The sequence below is a fragment of the Pseudopipra pipra genome, chromosome 6, assembly GCF_036250125.1.
Source record: "Pseudopipra pipra isolate bDixPip1 chromosome 6, bDixPip1.hap1, whole genome shotgun sequence".
NCBI lineage: Eukaryota > Metazoa > Chordata > Aves > Passeriformes > Pipridae > Pseudopipra > Pseudopipra pipra.
In genome coordinates, this window is record NC_087554.1 from 8076309 (window position 1) to 8097501 (window position 21193).

General features: G+C 50.3%; 3 protein-coding genes across 5 annotated transcripts in view; 1 reads left to right on the forward strand and 2 right to left on the reverse strand.

Moving 5' to 3' along the window:
• Window positions 1–1182: 1182 nt before the first annotated feature.
• IVD (isovaleryl-CoA dehydrogenase) lies at window positions 1183–15576 on the reverse strand. The gene is made up of 12 exons (XM_064660009.1): window positions 15422–15576; window positions 13556–13645; window positions 12192–12243; window positions 9406–9575; window positions 7902–7995; window positions 7504–7640; window positions 6906–7002; window positions 5718–5811; window positions 4699–4780; window positions 4163–4267; window positions 3502–3574; window positions 1183–3416 (listed from the first exon to the last, which is right to left on the reverse strand). Exons 1-12 carry the CDS (start codon window positions 15557–15559, stop codon window positions 3283–3285), a joined length of 1266 nt encoding a protein of 421 aa, XP_064516079.1. The 5' UTR covers window positions 15560–15576; the 3' UTR covers window positions 1183–3282.
• A 53-nt stretch (window positions 15577–15629) lies between these two features.
• KNSTRN (kinetochore localized astrin (SPAG5) binding protein) lies at window positions 15630–20162 on the reverse strand. The gene is made up of 8 exons (XM_064660021.1): window positions 20037–20162; window positions 18956–19091; window positions 18757–18813; window positions 18430–18529; window positions 17010–17124; window positions 16663–16724; window positions 16467–16541; window positions 15630–15900 (listed from the first exon to the last, which is right to left on the reverse strand). The coding sequence occupies exons 1-8, from the start codon at window positions 20098–20100 to the stop codon at window positions 15769–15771; spliced, it is 741 nt and encodes a 246-aa protein (XP_064516091.1). The 5' UTR covers window positions 20101–20162; the 3' UTR covers window positions 15630–15768.
• CCDC9B (coiled-coil domain containing 9B) overlaps window positions 20078–21193 on the forward strand; it is a 61862-nt gene continuing 60746 nt past the window's right edge. For all 3 annotated transcript variants that reach the window (XM_064659977.1, XM_064659979.1, XM_064659978.1), the window contains exon 1: window positions 20078–20530. In XM_064659977.1, coding sequence (XP_064516047.1) covers window positions 20078–20530 — 453 coding nt within the window. The remainder of the gene's footprint in view (window positions 20531–21193) is intronic.

Consider the following 21193-nt stretch of genomic DNA (forward strand, 5'->3'; position numbering starts at 1 on the left):
CAAACAGCTCCCTCACACTGTGGGCATCCCCAACACCACCAGCCCCTGCTAAACTCCAGTTTTGGACACAGCTTGGAGGAGCTGTGCTCCCTTCTGCCCCAGGCAGCACGAGGCAGGACCCCAGAGATGTCACAACTCATCTTCTCCACTACATCTTTAACTTGCCTCAGGTTTCTGCATCAAACACGGGCAGTGCCCCAGCTCAGCATGAGCCCAGTTTTTCTACCTCAGGTTGGCTTTCCCTGCAAACAGCTCCAGAAGAGGACTCATGGAGCAAAAGGGATCAATTAAGGAACAAGTTACAAACGAGTTCCTGACAGCACTGGCGTGAGGAATTAACCACGGGAGGAGCTGAAGAGAGCAGAGCTGCAGCACCCGTGGCAGAAGGACACAGTCCAGCCCTTCCTGTGCCCAAAGCACATAAATCAACTGCTGACCTGTGACACTGAGCTGGCTGCTGCAGGACAGGGGCTTCACACAGCCAAAGAACCTGGGAACACCTCAGAACTCCTTCAGTGAAAGGTTCTGCTGGGCACGGGCTCTCCCTCCTGCCTTCCCCAGCACAGGCAGCATTTCTGCATTCCCAACAAGCTATGAGCCACTTCCTTATAGATCCCAGAATCACTGAGGTTGGAAAGGCCCTCCCAGCCCATGGAGTCCACCCTGTGCCCGATGCCCACCTTGTCACCAAGCTTGGAGCACTGAGTGCCACATCCAGTCATTCCTTGGACACCTCCAGGGATGGGGACTCCCCCACCTCCCTGGGCAGCCCCTGCCAATGCCTGACCACCCTTTCTGTGAAGAAATTCTTCCTGATGTCGAGCCTAAACCTCTCCTGGCACAGCTTGAGGTTACATCCTCTCTTCCTGTCACTTGCTGACCCTCCTTCCAAATCCCACACTGCTGAAATAAATTGTGTTACCTTCATGAATAATTCCCTCTGCTCTCCGTGCCTCCTCTGCTCAGTGGCCAGCCAGCTGCACACAGGGCAAGGATCTCGAAAAGCTGGGAAGATGCAGCACATCCAGCCCTGCCACCAGCCAAGGGCTGTCAGGCCAGGCCAATTTCCATCACAAATCCATGGCAGACACAGTTGGATCATGTCCAGAGGCACAGCACTCTGTGTGTTCCCTGTTAGCTCTGCTGCTCTCCAGAGGAGGCCCGAGGCACAGACCACATGGATCACTGTAAATGTATTTATTTTAAATGAGAATTAGGGGGGAAAGCTGTGGTTGGGAAAACAGAGAGAGGGATAAGCAGGGAAAGCAACACTGTACCCGTTGCTGCCAGCTCAGGAACCAGAACCAGATCCTGCACTTCCCTCTGCTGGGACCCCCTCCAGGAGCACAGGCCACAGCAAAAGCTGATTTTATTAGTACAGCATAAATATTAACCCCCTTTTCCCCCAAGAAGCCCTCCCAACCCCTTCTTTCCAGCCCCTTCCCAAGGCAGCTGTGGAAGGGAGTGAGATTTGAAGAACACAACCCTGCTGAGGATTTATGAATCTCTCCCTCCCCTGTCCTGTGATCCCTTAGACATTGATTCATTTTACCTTCAACTCCAAGGTGCTGATCAGCCTGGAAAGTGAAGGCACTATTAAGTATGTGTATTAAAATCAGGCCTCTCCAGTGGTAGAGGACAGGTTTAAAAATCTCCAGGTCCCTTCCACCTAGAAAAGCTATTTTTAACAATCTGAATCTCACACCACCCTGTCCTGGCTCTGACACTCCTTGGAGAAGCTCCTCTGGCAGGGATGGATCTTAACAGTGATCCAGGAATTGTGCTGTGATAAAACATAAATGTCTGGTCATGGGAGTAAATTCTTACAGCCCTGTACAACAGTGCACTGAGTGTGTCCCATGTGCACCTCAAGGTCCACTTCCACAGCATTTGGTACAGCTCAGGATGATATTCCTGACAGGCCACCTCTGTCCACCCCCCATCCAGAGATTTAGGCTGAAAATTAAACCCTGGGATGCTTCCCAGGTGAAGGCCCACCGAGGCTGAGTAAATACCAAGTTTAGGAAGAAGGTGCTGCCACCAGGACTTGAGATGCTCTTTCTGGCTCTTTGTGACTTTCATAAACTCCTGGTGACTTACCTGGTGACTGAGGGAAGTGAATTTTCTTCAGTCTGTGGCATTTTAAAATTGCGTGCCAGTCTGTCCCCTGGTATGGACAGGTGTGAACTACAACCACAAAATACACACACTTCAAGGTGATTTCTGTTAAAACTGCTGGGATTTGCCTACATGGCAACTGTTTAATTCATTAACTGTTCAATCATATTTCCAGCATCCCATTTTGATCTGTGATTCACTCTTTAAGGCTGGCAGGACACTGTGCAATTTCCTTTAACAAAGCCAAATCAACCTCAATCTGCTGTACAAAATATACACTGGGATCACCCCCAAACACCCTGCGCTCGCTCCAGCTGGAGGTGGAGTGTGAGGACAGGCTCTGCCAAAACAACAACCTTCAGAGAACAAAACCCCAAAAAGCCAACTCCTCCTGCCTGCTTCATCCACAGATGTCACAATAGAGGTCTGATTGTCCCCAGAGCGATGGATGGTGGCACCTCTGAGGGAATGACTTGGTGGGAGCAGTTGGTCAGCACAGCAAGGACTCAGGGCTGCACCAAAATACCTCCAGAAGCAGCCAGAATAAGAGAAGAATTCTGCAAATAGAATGGAATTCTGCAAACAAACAGATGTGGGATTTAAGGAGGCTTTAGGAACCAGCACCTAAAACACTGCCTGTGCACAGATGATGCTGAGCATTGATGAGCAGCCACCCCACGATGTTGGCGTCGAGTTCCCAAAATGGAAGGCATTAATCCCACTGGAAGGGCACAGTGGGAAGTTCCAGCTTCCAGTGGCAATATGCTAAATGCTAACTGGTTAATGGCACTTTTGGAAAAGAATAAAATTGCTCCCTCCTTGTCCATTTTGGCTTTTTTTGGGTTGACTTTCTGTGCTCAGCAATGGCTGCACAGCCCTCGCCAGCCTGTCCTGGTGGGGGGACAGCCCTTGGCCCTGCAATGCTGAGGATCAACAGCTCAGGAACAGTGTGAATCAGGATGATCACAATGAGACAAAACCCTTTTCCTGCCATGCCACCCTCTGATTCCTTTGTCCCAGCCCAGTCCAGCAGCTTTTGTTGCCAGAGCGGGCTGAGGGGAGTCCGTGGGTGGCAGTGCCAGGATGGCAAGAGGGAAGCAGTTGTGCACTCCAGCCTCGTGCTCAAGGCCTCGTGGTGCCGGTGCTGCCCCCGCCCCGGGGCTGTTACTGGAAGGTGGCGTTGAAGGCCCTGCCGATGATGAGCCTGCGCACCTCGCTGGTGCCCGCCCCGATCTCGTAGAGCTTGGCATCGCGCAGGAACCGCCCCATGGGGTAGTCGTTGATGTAGCCGTTCCCACCTGCACCCACAACAAGCCAACGTCAGCCCCGGCCCCCATTCCAGGGGCGGAGGGTGGGGCGGGAGAGACGAGGTCAGGGACTCACCCAGGCACTGGATCCCGTCCAGAGCCACCTGCGTCGCGCACTCTGCCGAGTACAGGATCACCCCGGCGCAGTCCTGGGGGACACAGGGGACAGTCAGCAGAGGGGTCCCCTGCTGCCCTGACCCTGCCATGACTCTACACCTGCTAAGAACCCTGAACACCCGATCCCAGGGCACAGGGGGCCGTAGCAGTGTCTGTGTCACTGCACAACACTTGTGGCAGGTCTGTAAATGCCACATAAAGACAGAAAGAGGAGAAAAAAGAGACCAAGAGAGCAGCAGGGGAGCTGGCCTCTCACAGACGCCCATCAAACCCACAGGAGACCGACGTGAGTTGATGTGGGATGCAGAGCTCTGTGCTCCTGCTGTTAGACACTCAGTCTCCTCCTCTGACAGAGGTGTGGTGGCATTGTGGAGGTGACAACACCTCCAATGACTGTTCCAGCCCTTACAACAGCCAGGAGAGGTGTTTGGGCTTCCAATAAACACCTACTGATGCTGCTAAAGCTGTTGCCTTGTAGAAGGAGGCTTGCTTTTCATTTGGGAGTGGAAACTGGCCCTTTGGGCTGTGAGGGCTCATTGCAGAGAGCCTCCCCGTGGGCCGGGCTCTGGGACCAGAGGAATTGCCCCAGGACAGCCGGGCCGGGCGGGAGCTGAGCTCACCTTGGCGTTGAAGTGGCCCTGGTCACAGGCCTTGGCCACGTTGTAGACGTACTGCCGGCACGCCATGAGCCGCGTGTACATGTCTGCCATCTTCCCCTGCATGAGCTGCACACACAGGACACACTCAGCACAGCAGTTAACAGAGGGAGGGGGTCACCCATCCCCAAACTAGACGTGGGAAAGGACACGGATCCAGCAGCCAAGAGGGAGCTGGAGGCTCTTTTAAGTGACAGACTCCCAGATATCGGCCACAGTCCCTCACCCCCCACAGCAGCCTGAGGAGAGCAGGCTCAGAGATGCTTTTGCCTTCTCACCACATCCCAGAATCCCAGAATTGTTTGCATTGGAAGGGACCTTAAAGCTCACCCAGTTCCATCCCCCTGCCATGGGCTGGGAACCTTCCACTAGGCCATCACCACATCATGCAGCCCGAGCACAAACACCATGCAAAGCCCCCCTCCCCACAACAAAGCTCTTGGTCTTCCCATTCTAAAGAAAAAAGAGGACAAACATTCCTAACTCCTCCTCTGCCTCACCTGGAAGTGGCCAATTTTCTGTCCAAATGCTTCTCTGACATGCAGGTATGGAATTGCGTGGTCGAGGACAGCTTGCATGAGCCTAAGAAAAGCACAGGTAGGCAGGACAAGGAAACAGCAGAACTATTCATTAATAATGAGTTAGCTTTGGAGGCATAACCCAAGGCAAAAAGATTCTCACAGCTAAATGGTATCCCTGCTGCCTTCCTACAGCTCCACTCAAACAAGGCTGAGAATAAAATCCAAAGGTCCCATATTTCTCCCTGGTGCTTCTTTGGGACATCCTGTGATAAGGTCTGGCCTTGTAATTCAGGGACTGAGACTTGGAGAGCTTTCTCACAACCACAGCCAGGACAGTTTGTGCTGCCTCACATCTCCAGAGCTCCCAACTCAAGAAATACCAGCCCATGCCATAAAAAAAGCACAGGCAAGAACAAGGAGGGGAAAAAATCTTCCTCCTGCTTTGTGGAATTTGGTCTTTCCACATGAGGATTAGTCCAGAGAGACCACTTGGGAGGACAAAATGAGTGGGGTACAAATAGTTACCGGGGAGTTTAAGAACTGAATAAATGAAGCACAAACCAGTGTGTGACTCTGGATAATGTGTCAGATTTTAAGGAATGAGTAATGCAAATGAGCTGGTTATTCCCAGAGTAATCCACACTGGAGGGATACACAAGCCAGCAATCGGGGACTGAGGCAGATTTACCACCTCTGGGAACCAATCTTTTCCAAAGCACCCTCCAGGAGAGTCCAGTGGAGCAGCTACACTGATGCTGGTGTCCTGTGCTGGTTTGGGCTGGGATACCCCACAGGATGTCCCTGCTCCTGCCTCCTCTGCACCTTGCTTCATTCCCATGGCTGATCCAGCCTCTTCTCTCCTGCTGCCCCAGTATCCCAGTTCTCCATCCAAGACACATCCTACTGAGAGCTGCAGCCCCTGAGGGGGCCCCACTGGGCCTGGTGGCCCCCAAGGACCCTTCTGGCCTTACAGCCCATCAGAGTTAACAGACCCTTACCCCAGGGGCCCACCAGACAGCACGATCCTCTCCAGGTCCAATCCACTCATCAGGACGTAGACTCCTTTGCTCAGGGCCCCCAAGACATTTTCAGCTGCAAAGAGCAGAGGAAAAGTGATTACTTATGTGCAAAACTCAGCCCAGCTGCTGTCTGAGGACCTGTGTTTGTCTGAGGACCTGTGTTCTCCAGGGCTTGGAGCAACCAGGGCTGGTGGGAGGTGTCCCTGCCCATGGCAGGGGGTGGAATGGGATGACCTTCAAGGTCCCTTCCGACCCAAACCAGTCTGGGATTCTATGAGAAAGGATTGAATATCCTGCAGTCACGTGAAATGGCCTCAAACTGGTTCAGCTTCCAAGACCAAAGATCAGAAGGAGCACTAATGGCCAGAGTGCCAAGTGTGTTCACTTCCAACACTGCAACGATGAGCCTCTCCACGTTACCACAAGATGGAAATCCTGTTTCCATGAGAACACACTGCTCCCTGCAGATGATTCCTGGGAGATGATCAGAGGACTGGGGCACTGGCCTTTCTCATTTCAGAGTGGAGGGATCCAGCATAGTTAGAAACATCAGGTTTCAGCTGAAACTCTTCTACTTTGGCTTTTGGTGGTGTATGGGGAGCAGGAGAGCTCCTGGCTCTGCAGATGTGCAATCCTGAATTTCATGATTCTGGATAAGACATCTCCACTTGCTCTAGAGAGGCTGGAATTTTTCTGTCAACAAAAATAGCCACTGGCATAACAAATACTGCTATTACAGAGGCCTCTGCTGTACTAACTAGTGGGGTAAGGATGGCCATTTTCAGGCCCTGACCCCAAAAGAACTCCATGTTACAGGCAACCCAAAAGCCTGTTGGAGAGTCTCCAGCGACAAAACCTTCCAGGGAAAGCAGCTCACCCACATATGAGATGGGAGCTCTAATGGGAACAAGCTTCCTGGGAAGCCTCAGCGAGGCTTTGGAGAAGCAGTGGTTGAGAGGTGGGTCCATGAGGCCGAAACAGCAGTGACCTGACAAGGGATGTGCTCCCTCCCTGCAATCCAGCAGATTGCACTTCCAGTTCCACCAGCTCCCTTGGAGGCAGATAAGATCTGCAAAGCCCTCTGGGTCACAGGCTGAACATGGGTGTAATTAGTGATCCAACTTATCTGATCAGGCAGGAAAGCTCTCCGACTGGAACCCGACTCACCAGGGATCTTGCAGTCTTCAAAGATCAGTTCACAGGTATTAGACCCTCTCATTCCCAGCTTATCCAGCTTCTGGGCTGTCCTGAAACCAGGTGTTCCCTGAAAGTCAAGGCAGTAAAAGCACAGTTTGAATCTCAATTCTGACAGACTAAGGAAAGTCACGGGAGGTCTGTGAAATTCCCCTGACCACAGGAATATGTGCAGGGTGCCAGGAGGGAGTCAAAGGGAACTGGGACCTAGAACAGGTCTAAGTGCAAGCGCAGAGAAAAAACCCCTACATGAACCTCGTGCACCCATTTTCTAATGCACATAAATACTATATAAATGAATTGGACAGCTGCCAACACAGCCCCTCCTACAGCAAGGGATGAAGCTCTGCCAGTAACTGAACTATTCTAATCACCAGGTTAAGTCCACCAGAAGGTTTACTGATCCCTGAGATTTTATATTCTTTTATTAAAGGTTCCTTTTCTATTTTTCAGGCAGAAAGTAGTTTGTCTTCGAGCACGGGGCTGACAGTTCTAGAAGGAAAACCAGCTGGCTTTAAATGAGGCAGTGAAGGATTGAGCTTTAACAACCTGAGGGAATGGCTGAACCCACCCTCTCCACGATGAAGGCGGTGATCCCGTGGGAGGCCGGGACTGCGGTAATGTCAGTTTTAGCATAAACAATGAACACATCTGCATCCGGCCCGTTGGTGATCCAGAATTTGTTCCCATTCAGAACAAAGTAGTCTCCTGCAAGCCAAGAGATGAGATCTGTTAGCTCACAACAGAGCAACACCAATATCCCCACTCTGTGTATTCCCAAACAGGATTCACAGAATCCCAGAATCATTTAGGTCAGAAAAGCCCTCCAAGTTCATCAAGTCCAACCTGTGCCCCATCCCCACCTTGTCCCCCAGCCCAGAGCACTCAGTGCCACGTCCAGTCGTTCCTTGGACACCTCCAGGGATGGGGACTGCACCACCTCCCTGGGCAGCACAGGACAGGCCTCACCTTTCTTATCTGCTTTCAGCTTCATGGACACGATATCAGAGCCAGAGTTGGGCTCGCTCATGGCCAAGGCCCCGATGTGCTCCCCGCTGATCAGCTGGAAGAAAACACCACCATAAGCTAAAGGGGGAGAGCAGCAGCGTTGTTTGTTCCCTCTTTACCCTCCCTGGCTGTTTTCCTGCACTGGACCCCCACAGCCACTGTTCTCTGCAGGAACAAAACCGAGAGCCGCCGTTCCCGGCACAGCCTGAGCAGGAGCTCCCTCGTGCTGTGCTCAGGGAACAGAACCACATCCCAGTGGGATGAGATGACTCAGCTCTGCCTGAGCTAGACAAGCACAGCCCTGCTTGCACAACACACGAGGAAGGTGCCAAAGAACCACGCAGGCACCATATGCCTCTGCCCAGCTCCTGCCTGTGCTTTGTGCTGCCCTTTTACACAAACAGCAGTTGGGGAACACAAGAGGCCAACGAGGGGGTGAAAAGGACTGGAAAAGTTGTCCACAACGTTTTCACAGCCCAGTCCCCCCACACTCACCCCACAATGGCAGATGGACACCCTCCTCCTGTGCCTGCTCACACCAGGCTCTGGCAGAGCTGCTGCTTCCTCTTCACTGTTATTTCATTCTGCCCTCTTCTCCTTGCCTTTTTGCCCTCCCTGTGTACTTTTATCCATCCTCTCCCCGTTTTGATCTCTATTTTTTCCTTAAAAAGCAGACTCAATGCCTAAGGTATGTTCAACCAATTCAACCCATCAGTGCACCACTACGGAAGTTTTCATGATCTGCTCAAATCTAGTGAAGCACCTCTAAGTGCTCTGTCAGGAACCAAGACAAGCCAGAGCTGAAGTGGCTGCACATCTCATGGAGGGGCTGAGAATGAGGCATGAAAATACACCTGAGCAACGAGGGCAGCTCGGGGTCACACATCTGCAGGGTGCACAGTGCTCTGAGGAAGCGACACTGCACTTTGTGTGTGGCTTAAATCAAGTGTCTTGTGCTGATCCTTTCACTGATAATCTCAGTGGCTCATTCGATGTGCTTGCTCATTGCTCTTCCACGCATTTAAAAACTGAAATTCATTTAACACACTGGAGTCACGAACATCAACACCCCAAATGATGATGGGGTTTCACATGTAGTTAATTAGCAGACAAGCCAAGCGTTTGGGCAGTGAGAAATGGAGAACATAAGATAAGAAAGCAGTGACTTTCACCTCAGAGATCTCAAAACAATTTGGGAACTTGGAAGAATATCACCAGTGCCACCTCAGAGCCTCTTTTAGTAACATAGCTCCAGACCTGCAGACGTGGAGCTTGGCACGGGACGAGGTCAGTGAGGATTAACAGAACAACTGACCAGCTACAGAAGTTTGGCAAGTTTGGTATTCCCCGAGGTTTGGTGCCTGAATTCCGCTGGTGCTTCAGATACCGCACACTGTGAAAGACACCCACCCCTGCAGCCCAAACCCAGCTGCTTCCCAGCTTTCCCCCCGCTCCAGCCACGGACCTTGGGCAGGTACTTGTGTTTCTGGGCGTCGTTGCCGTTGCGCACGAGCTGGTTGATGCACAGGTTGGAGTGGGCGCCGTAGCTGAGCCCCACGGCCGCCGACGCGCGCGAGATCTCCTCCATCACCAGCACGTGCTCCAGGTAGCCCAGGGCAGAGCCCCCGTATTCCGCTGGGAAAGAGGAAAGACCTCCCGTTACCCACCACGTGCACGAGAGCCCAGGGCTGGGCTCGGCCTCGGCTGAGATCCAGGAGACTTGGAATGGTTCTGGGACTGTCACTGTCCCTGAGCCGGGCACTGCTGGCTCTCCCCATCCTCTCTGGATCTCAGTTCTCATCCTCAAGGCACAGGGACACTATTTCTTCAGCATAATCAACCATTTAGTTGTACAGCACAGTTGATATGCAGAACACGCACAAGGACACATCCCAAATATACTGACACTGCACAACGAGTCCTTCTTGTCAGCCATCATCAGGTGCAACCTTCATGTGACCATAAAGGTTAAATCACCAAGAGCAATCTCTGTTAGGTGAGCAGACAAAGGAACACAGGCAAGGTTTGTGAAGCCCACATGTGCTTGCCCCCAAACAAGAGAGGAATCCTCAAACTGTTAAAAAAATGGGGCACTAAGGACTTTTCTGAGCCCACAAGTGTGGAGGACATCAGAATTTTGATGAGTGGCCGATTCAGAAGGAGAATGATGCATAAGTGTAACTGCTGTGAATTATACAAAGAATATGTAATTCTCCAGTGACAAAAATGTGGATTTCAAGAGAGGATGAAGTGAGACAGAGCAGCACTGAGAGCCCAGCTGGGCACACTGAGCTGAGCCTAAAGCTAGTGGTAAGGGTTAAGGTCACACAGTAGAACAAGAAGAGGGAAGGCAGTAAAAAGAGAAGGCTGAGAAATGCATAATGGCCTTGAGCAGCTAACAGCCTACACAAATATTTAGATATATACCTACCACACTTTATCTACACACAAATACAGTCCCTTCCCAGCCTAAATGCTTTGTTCTACAGCAGGAAGCAAGTGGTTGTACTGCTAAGGGAAGAGCTACATCAGGACACAAACACTGAGCAGCAGTGGGGGAGGAAACCCAGGAACACTTACTCATCACCAACGTGAGGGCTGCAAACAAGAGCAACAGGGGTAAGAGCAAATCTGTCTGTGTGCTCAGGGTGACCAAAGGATTGAGCTCAGAGAGGTCTCAAATCCCTCAAATGAACCCCACAGCCACTGGTACCACGTGCAGCCTCTCCTCCCACTCGACTCGAATTTCGACTCCTGCCTTTATCTGCAGGGCTCTTCGTCCTCTGGAATCTCCTCTCTCTACCACAAACCAGAGTGCAGGGGTTTGCTCTCCATATCCTAAAAGATGGGGCTAAAAGTTTGTCATATATGCCAAAACAAGAGAGTTTTCTATTAATTCCTATGAAATGGCTGGATTTGGTGCTTTTGCCTCCTGAGAGGCAAACTGCTCAACTGTGAGCAGTCCTGATCCAGGATTGCTTTGCCCTGCAAGAGGAACAGGAAAATGATCCTGCCAGACTCCTCTTCATGAAGCAGAAGCCATGGTGTGATTTAGAATGTATACTCTGTATACATGACATACCTGTATTAGTGTTCTGTGGTAAGTACATATTTACATTTCTTAGCACTTCACAAAATAAATGGGAAATCACAAACAACACAGCTTTCTCAGTTTTCAGAAGAAAACAAACAGCACTTATTCAAAATGCTCCTGTAATAGGCTTGATCCCACCAGTGCCCAAATATTTAATTGTGTATGCCCATGTAAGACTCCACACCATCTCCACATCCTAAATCCCAGGCTCCACCTCCTCCAACATACCTGACATCAATAAAGAATCACACAAGTCCACAATCCAAAACAAAGTGGAAAATCCTGGGTGTAGGAGGGTTTGAGAGGTAAACCTTTGACATAAAGGACAGGACTCATGAGGGGATGGCTCACTGATAATGTGGGAAACTGCTGTAAGCCTCGGGCACAACATCAGAGGAGAAAGAGGGAAGAGGGAGGCAAACCAGGAGCAGCAGTAAATGGGGAAGAGGAAAGGGAGAGAAAGCAGAAATGCAGAGTCTTCTAGCACTGAGAGGGGCAGAGGCATTATTTTGACATTGCTATTCACCTGGATCCTGCAGAGGCCTTTGCACAGCCACATCTAGAAAACAGACTTGTCCACTGGGAAAGAAGGGCCTCATCAGCCCCTTTTCTCCACTCAGGGTTTCTCATTCCCCCGCCCTGTTTTCAGCATGACCACACTCATCTGTAACATTCATTAGAACACTTGCACTGACCTGGACAGGGCTCAGTAAGATTTACCCTCATTTTCTTCTGGCTGTGGTCAGCTCTCCATTAGTTATCTCACCTTTTCAGAGCATCAGTTTAGACCCTTTAACTTCTCCCATTACAAATGAACGCTTGTTCATGGATCCTTTTACCTCTAGCTCTCCTTCTTCCAACCTTGCTTCGTATCAGAAATGCACAAATGTGTTTGAGGTGCACATGTTACACCTGGAGAAACCATTTCTGAGCAGTGCTTTTAAATGGTTGACAGGCCATTCTGTAACCATCCAGAAGCCTGACAAGGAAAAAGGATTTGGATCCAGAGAAGGATAACAACAGTTTGGAAAGTTTTTTTAAAGACACAATGATGGGATAGAATGGATGTCACATCAGAGACAAGGCTGTTATGGACTGGAAAGTGAGAGTTTAAGTGGTCTCTCCCAGCAGGAGGTAAAAGGTAGGAATAAACTTACCAGGAGCTGTGATCCCCAGAACTCCCAGTTCTCCAAGTTTCTTCCAAAAGTCCTACAAACACAGAACAAGGAATGAGCCCACACTCGCAGTCAGGGTGTCAGCATAAAAAGTTTCCCCAGGGAGCTCACTGGAAACATCAGTTTGTCCCTGGGACATCACAGGAACGCGGTAAATCCACGGATACCTGTCGCTCCCGCAGTGCAGCTCCAGCCCTGGGGCTGAGAACTCGGGCAGGCCTGAGGACACTGGTTGTGCTACACATGGGAGGAGCTGGTGGAATTCAGTGAATATTCACAGGGCTAAAATTACTTCTGGAAGGACAACTCCTAAGATGCGAATCTTTGCTCACTTTAAGTAAAATTTCAGTGAGATAGCATAAGTTGTCCATGACTAAAACCCTGGAAATAGGAAGCGCTGCTGTGAGCTGGCACTTTAAAAATCACTTCTTCCAGTGTTTTTTCTCTATTCTTCTTCCAGTAAAACGGGAACTGGCAACTAAAGGCAAGGAAGCCTCCTTGGGAGAGATTAAAAAACAGGAATGTTACAGCCATGATGTAACATAGTAGGAAAGGATGGTCCTCGCCACTGAGGACCACACATATCCTGGTGGGACCATCTCCCTGCTGCTCCTTTCCTCTGCTACATGATGGACACCCAGGGGAGCTCTCCCCACATGGCCTCTGTGTCCAGCAATAAGATAATTATCAGGAGTAATCTCCAGAGAATCCAAAAAGTATAATTCAACAGCTCTGGATGACACCTGGAGTGCCAGGGTAAATTTACACACTTCACTTCAAAGCCACACACATATCCCTGGAAATGTCAACATGAGAACTCTGGGAAATCCTGGCACATGTTTAGAGCTTTTTGAGTCTTGTGGAGCTTATGAAAACCAACAGTCAGATCTCTTGTTTCCATCAGTCAAAGCACCCCGTGGCACAGAACTCGTTGGGTTTATGAGGAAGGCAAGTTTCAGCTGGACAGTCAAACCCCACGTCTCGGCATTTGCACACAAATATTTTCACAACAAGTCTGAGAGGAAACTCATGTCCAAGAGAGGGACTGAGCCAGGAAAACACAGAGCACGTGTTGGGGAAGGAGCCTGAACAGAGCCAAGCAGAAGCCCCATGGTAAGAACCTGAACAAGACCATTATCCGTATTTTTTATTATTACCTCTGGGTTCTGCCCCAGGGTGCTGAAAATTGGTAAAAAAACGATAAAAGAGGAAATCATAAAAAGGTTCTCTGTGGCTTTTAAGTTTGAAAAGCTAATGCCATGTTCCTGTGGTGTGCACTGGGATTGTCTGGACTAAGGTGCAGATCCAAGAACCCCCTTTTCCACACATACACATGGAATACTTGCCCGCATGCCTTTGAATTCATTCTCCTGGTCAATCTGTTGAGCCTTTGGAGCCAAATGCTCTTGGCAGAACTTTGTCATGGTCTGTCTAAGCTGGGAGAAGAGGGGAGGAAAACCACACATATTACATCTCATCAATACATCCTCATCCTCCCACAGGTCCTGCCAACATTCCCCTGCCAGGCAACTCCAGCATCCCAAACCCAAAAGCACAGGACCATAAGGAAATCCACGGTTCAGTTTACTGGCTGGAATACCCCATAAAAGGGTCATTGGTTTTAGTCTTTTAAAAAGGAGATGAAATACTTAAGTTCATCTCAGCATTTACCTTAACCTCACCCCAACAGGAGAGAATGTTCCTGAACTCCTGCCTGCACTGGGGTTTTGGGGCATGTTTTTGGGCAGGGAACTTTGAAAGCAGATGAACTGCACTTATAAGGTGCTAACCCCAAACAGTGGCTGATTATAGTGCCATTTAATTACCTGCAGATGCCTATAGTAATTAGAGATGCTCATTAAAATGTGTCCATGTATGAAACTGGAATTCCATTATCTATCCTACTATTTTCTACAGAGGGCATAATTGATAGAGCCAGGTATGTTCATTGATTCAAGTGTTAAAAAACTCAAAATCTTTTTCTAAACCTTAAATACATACTTGAATTATATACATAAATACACTTGAATATATACATGTATTCTGCAGAAGTCTATACACATACTAAGAAATTATACACACTTCAATAATGAAGTGTCTTTAATACAAAGATTTAAAACTTTCGCCTGTATATTATGGCAGAATTTAATGATCCCTTTTTTATCTTTTTTGGTTCTTTATTCTCACAAATTAATGCTGGTGAAGGAATGGTTTTAGAGACTGAAACCCTGTGCTGTTTAACCAGAACCTGTACGAGGAGCAAGAGCAATAAACCAAAATATGCCTGCACTTCCCTGCCTTTCTCTGAGCCCTGCAACCAAAGCATTCTCTTTCTTACAATAAAGAGATATGCTAAATTTCCATGGCCACATGGATTCCAGTACCACCAAACAAGCTTTCTCCCCACTGATGGATTTAAAAACTTAAAAGAACCCCAAAACCCACATTAGACACAGAACAAAGAATATGCTGAGTTGGCAGGGACCCCCAAGCATTAAAGTCCAACTCCTGGCCCTGCACAGGACACCCCAACAATCCCACCCTGTCCCCGAAGGTGTTGTCCAAATGCTCCTTGAGCTCTGGCAGCCTTGGGGCCACAACCACTGCCCTGGGGAGCCTGTTCAGTGCCCAACCACCCTCTGGGGGAACAACCTTTTCCCAATACCCAGCCTAAACCTCCCTTGGCACAGCTCCAGCTGTTCCCTGGGTTCTGTCACTGGTCACCAGGGCAGAGTTTGGTGCTGCCCACTGGGAGGGAACTGTAGACTGTGATGAGGTCTAAGAACTATTATCCTAAATCTTTAGGTGCTTCGTTGGGCAGAACAGGCTGGGAGAGCTGCAACTCGTCTTTTCAGAGGATCTGATGAGACCCAAGCGATTTGTTCCTTCGGTGACCACGTTTCTGGAGACGACTGCCGATGCAGGAGGCCCAGCGTGGGTGCAGCGGCCGTTTGCCTGGTCGGGGCGGTGTTCCACGGCGAGGAGAGCAGGTGCTCCGGGCGGGAAAGGTGTCCCGGGTGGGAAAGCCCGCGCGGGCCTCGTGTCCGGGGCGCGCCAGTGCCGAGGGCCGCGCCCCCCCTGCGCGCACGGCGATTGGCCGCTGCCCGCCGCTTGCGGCCAATGGGCGCGCGCCGGGCCCGCCACACCCCCTGGGCGCGGATCTCCGGCCCGGCCCGGCCCGTACCCGGCGCTGCTCCGCGTTCAGCCCGTACCTGGCGCTGCTCGGCGCTCAGCCCGTTCACCGTGTCGTCCACCGCTAGCCCCGCGCCGCCCCGCCGCAGCACCGCCGCCAGCGCCGCCCGCGGCCGCCTCGCACGGCCCGCCGCCCGCCCCAGCACCGCCGCCGCCATGGCCGCTCCCCGCCGCCACCCCGCGCGCACGCGCGGCCCCGCCCCGCAACCCGCCCGGGAGGGGCCGGAGGACAGTCCTGCACCTTTAATGGAGCAAAGTACCGACGGGACACACCGGGAATCCAGCCATCGCGGGGCACGGACCACTGAACCAGGGGTACAACAGCAAACACAACCCCCAGAACCCCAGTCCAGTCCGTCCTCGTGCCTCACATCGCCAGGAGGTGCTCCAGCTCATTGAGTGTTGCTGTGTGTTCCTCGATTTCTGCTTGGAAGGAGGAATGGTTCTCCAGGGACCGCTGGCTCTCCTCCTCTGCTGATTTCCACATGTCCATCCCTGCCTGTGGAGGAGTCAGTGCACACCCCGTGTTACCAACAGCAGAGGAAGGAACAGCAAAACCACGTCCTAAAGGAGCTCCAGCCAAAGATCTGAGCCCTTCCCCCTAAACTAGGCTTAGTGTGGAATTCTTTACCTTGGTTGCTGGAGGAAAATGTCAATTTACCGCAAGCAAAATTTAGCAAGTTTCATGTAAGAGCTAATCAATGAAGTAGCTGTTAAGTCTTTTCCCAAGGACTGTAGAGCTGTAATTCAATGACTATTTTGGTCTGTGTATAGATAAGTATTGAAGCCACTTGTGCCTGCACCCTTCTCAGTTCCTGAGAGACTACCCAAGGTCACTGCTCTGCAACAGCTTCCAAGTTACATCAGATCCTCTGAATTCCAGAGTAACAACCACACTGGCAGCTTCCTCTATTTAGAAGAGGAGTAGCACAGTTTCCTTAACACATTTATATCAAAAAATGAATAGTACAGGTTTTCATCTAGTTCATGTGGAGAAAAGAGGAGCAAAATAACCTCGCTGAGCACCTACTGCTCGTTGTCTGGTTGAGTCAGTGACAGTCTCACCTGATGCACCTCCTTCTCTTCTGCCAAGGTTTGGTTAAACAGCCTCAGCTCTTCTATGAGCTTCTCAGTTAACAGCTGAAGAGGAAAATAATTTTTAATATAATGCAAACAAATGTGAGTCCCAGCAGATGTTTCAGCATCAGGAGGGAAGGGCAGACACACAGACCCCTCAAAGCCCATTTCAGACCTTTCTTACCATTGTCTGTTTCTGGCATTCCTGGGTCTCCTTTTCCTGCTCCAAAATGTTGCTGCCTGTAACTAATTTAGGAGACGCATTAGAGAACCTCTAATACACAGATTTTGTGTTTGTAAGAACAGCTTTTCAGAGTAACTTTCTACAGCAAGAACAACTAAGTTAGTTTATCCAGGACAAGGCCTACTGCAGGAAGCAGCTTTTAAGCCACAAAAGGCATGGAGTTCCATCAGCATTCCTTTAACAAGGAAGCACAGCCCAAATGTCCAATGAACAGTTCACAACAGGAGAATGAAGAAAACATTCTGAAGAATGAGTACCAGGATGTGAGTGAAGCACAGAGTCCTTACCAGGATCAATGTTCCTGCTCTCTAAAATCACCATGCAAGTCTCCTGAAACTTCTTGAGCTTCTCAACTTCTTGGCCCAGGCTGTCATTCTTCTCCTTTAACTCCTTGACAGTGCTCTGCCATGAACACAGGTTGTGAGGGAAGCAAGCTTCCAAGGAGATGTCCTTGTCCTTGGTCAGCAGTACTGACATGAACAGCTTAACAAGTGCTGCTCTGGCCCTTTTGTCTCCACCACCACAGCAGATTAGGTGCTGCACACCCTTGCTCCTGCTTCCTGACAGGATTAAATACATCTACCACATCCCCACATCACACCAATTACTAGCAAAATTTGATCCTGAGAGAAATTCCTCTTAGGCAGTCCTGGATCTTCTCTTTTGCTCCCTCATTTATATAAATAATTTGTACATTGAGGAGCATGTAAACATTCAGAAGGCGATCACATTTTTTTTAAGCCATGGCATTATTCCCTACACAATCCAGGTATCACCAGGCAACTGGACAAGCTGATCAACCTCCCAAGCTGAATGCAATTCTCCAAGAAATCAATAAGCACATGCATAAGGATGATCCAGCTGACAGTGTCAAAAGCTTCTGGGACATTTCATGGGAGGTCTCAGAGGCTCTTAAGGAAATCAAGCTGTGAGATATGAGGAAGGATCATCTCACAGACTGAGAACTAGGAAATAAAGTGAGATTTTACAGCCAGGGGTTGCCAGGGGGGGCCTCCTGCGAGTGACAGAAATGGTGCTAAATGTGTCCTAAAGTGAACTGTAATGACGAAACTTCCAATTTCAAATCTAAACTTGATTCCAGAAAGTCAAATCTGTTTGAAACAGAATCCCCTGGACAGTCCCAGCTCTCTCAGCCTTTCCTCCAGTCACTTAATCATCTCTGTGGCCCTTTGCTGGACCCTCTCCATTGTATCCATGTCTCTTTTGTACTAGGAGCCCAGAACCAGACAAAATATTCCCAGTTTGGCCTCCCCAGTGCCGAGCAGAAGGGGAAAAAAACTTGCAGAGGAATACAAAGACACAAAAAGATCAGGCAACTAAGTGATTATTTACAGTTCCTCTGGCTGTAGTGAGGAAGCACCTGGCAATGTCAAGGCTGTTCTAATAACATTCCATACAAGTGTCTAGTTGTGAACTTGAAATATTCTCCCACAGTGAGTCTGAACTGGAATGAGAGCTCTAGTAACATTTCACAGGGAGCTAGATGCATTTTCCATTGCAAGGCACCTGCAGCTCTGCTGATTCTCAGCTTCTGGCAGATACCAGAGGAGAAAGCCCAGCCCACCCAAACTCAACTGACTTGTGATGGAGGCAGGAAAATGAGCAAGACAATCCTTAACATGACCCTGTAGGGATCAGAGTATAAGAATTACTCAATGATTTATTCATCTTTCCTGCTTTCCTTACCTGTGCTCCTGTTAGTCTGGAATGCAGCTGTTTATTGGCTGTTTCCAACAGCTGATTCTTGCTTTTCAGCTCTGCTTCTACTTTGTATCTGTTGAGAGCACTGTAGAGTCAAAAAGCAAAGACTTAGGGGCAAAAAAGACCAGTTTTTCACACCTTCTTTTGCTTACACAAACATGCCCTTTTCAGCAGTGTTTGCTTTTGCTCCTGACCAAGAGATTTGACCAGCAAACTTGGCAGGAAAGCTGCACGTGGGTGAGAGCTCATTGTAACCCTCCATGGGTTACACCACGGCGTGAGGGCAGCTCACAGAGAGGGGAGGAAACGTACCCTCTTGTCGCTGTCTTCCTGGAAAACTGCTCCCCTTTCTTGGCAGATTTCAGCAACCTTAAAAGACGGATAAAACACAGTTAGCGGAAGACCACTGTGCTGCTGCAGATCAAGTCTGTTAGTCTGACAAAGTCTGCAAAAATAAGCCATCTTTGGGACATCTGCCAAAGAAATCCATCGATATTTTGCTTTTATTTACCCTTGGTTCCCAGCCTTGAAGACACCATCCGCTGGAAGGTTTGAGACAAAGTTAAAGTTGGGATCCTTGCTGAACTCCGGCTCTGATGCTTTGGTGGTACAGTGACCTTTCTTTGAAGGAAAGGTCACTTGTGTTTCTGCAAGAAAATCACACCAGTGAAAACACTCCAGTCTGGAAAAGACCTCCTTAGGGTCTCTCAAACCTTCAATTTGAGGAAAATCAAAGTTATATTTGGCTCAAACAGAGACTTTAAGGTAGAAACAACTAAGAGCAGCTTTCAAACTTTACCCAGGATTAAGTGTTCAGAACAAGCCACAGACAGGTCAGTATAGACAGCGTTAAAACATAATTACCAGGCTTGAATGAATGAGAGAAAGGGTGAAAGTGATAATATAGATGTGATAATAAAAATCTCATACATCATTCAACACGCCACAGGGTTACAAGCAATGTAGTTCAACACTGGAAGCAAAACAAACACAGCCCACTCAAAACTCTGTTCAGAGACCTTCATACTCCAGTTCATTATGAGCAGATAGCTACTAAAATAGCATTACAGAAAACTAGCTTTCTACGTGGTTTACTTCTCTTAAATTGCAGCTGCCTGAGTGTATAAGCTTGGTTCACACAGTTGGTTTGTTTTCTCCCCGAATTTCAGTATATTCCCAATAACACATCCACGAGCATATTTACATGCAGTTTCCATCGATACAGCCCAGCTCCCCTGACTTTAACGCTAAGCCCGGGTGCCTCACGTTCCTAAAATCCCTAAATAGCATTAAAAGATCTATAAAAGCAAGAGACTGGAGGGAGCATCTTTCAAACGCACGGGCCGCCGCCTTCAGCGGGCGGGGAATACACACGGCGGGAAAGCCAAAAAGCGTTAACCTATGTGCTAAAGACGGGCAGAACAGTGGTGAAAAAAGCTTATCGCTAGATTTTGGAGCAGCCATCACGGGGCAGGCAGAGCCGCAGCTCCACGAAGCTGTGGCGTGCCGCCCACCGCCCCGTCCCCCGGCCTAACCCCCCCCACCCCCTCCCGGCCGTGCCCGCCGGTGCCCCCGCGGTGCCCGGCACGTACCTGCGAGCGGCGCGGGGCGGTGTGTGCCGCCGTACACGAGGATGCGGGAGGGCTCCCCGTCCATGGCGGCCGCTCCCCCTCAGCCGCCGCCGCCCTCGGAACCGCGCGCGCCGCGACCGTTGGGCGGCCCCGCGCATGCGCGGGGGAGGGGGAGCGGGAGAGCGCGTGGCCGTTGGGGCGCGCGGCGCGGGACGCCGCTGAGGGGGCGCGAGGCGGGAGCGGCGCGCGCCCCCGCCCTCCGTTTCCCGCCCTTTTTTGCCTCGCGCGCCCCCGCCCTCTGCGAAGGGTCCTCGGGCTCCGTGCGAGGCTCCTTCCCTGCAGGGAACAGCCCCAGCGCTAATTCTTCCCTTCGTTCGCTGCCTCCTGCTGCCTCGCCCTCTACTTTGGGCACTCGAGGCCGGGAGAATCCCGAGCTGTGCGGGGATTCGAGTGGACTGCGTGGACGTGAAGGCATCAGGGCTCTGAGGGCGCCGGTGCTGACTCTTCCGTGTGAGGTACTGAAATCGCCCTGCAGTGCTGTGAGGTGAAAGGAGGCATCTGCAGAAAATGTTTCTCGACTTAAGAGACATTTGCGGTGCTTTCCAAGGTGGTTTTTTATACTGCGTGGGAAATCCCTCCAGACAGCAATGGGAAGCATGGTGCCCTTTCCCTCAGGGAAGGCGCCGCAGGCGCGGCGGGTCCCCCAGCCCCGTGCGAGGCTCTTTCCCTCAGGGAAAGCTGGAGCACAATTCCGTCCTTCCTTCCTCTCCTGCCTCCTGCTACCTCACCCTCTGGTTTGGGCACTCGAGCATCGAGGGCTTTGTGGCCGTCGAGGGGATGTGGACACGCCAGAGCTGCGAGGGCGCTGGTGCTGCTGCTTGGAAATAAGCTTGGGTGTGAGGTACTAAAATTGCCCTCCAGTGCTGTAAGGTGAAAGAATGTATTTGTATCAAACGTTTCCCGACTTAAAAGACACACTTGCGGTGTTCTCCAACATGGTTTTCATAACGGGTGGGAAATCCCTCCAGAGAGCAGCGGGAACAGCTCTGTGAGGAGAGGGCTGCAGTCTGAGGGCAGTTCTGGCTGCCCAGACACCCTCCTGAACACACCTCCCGACAATTTCACTATAAAAACGTGAAACTGAAACATAAACAAAATATGAAAACAAAACCAACATG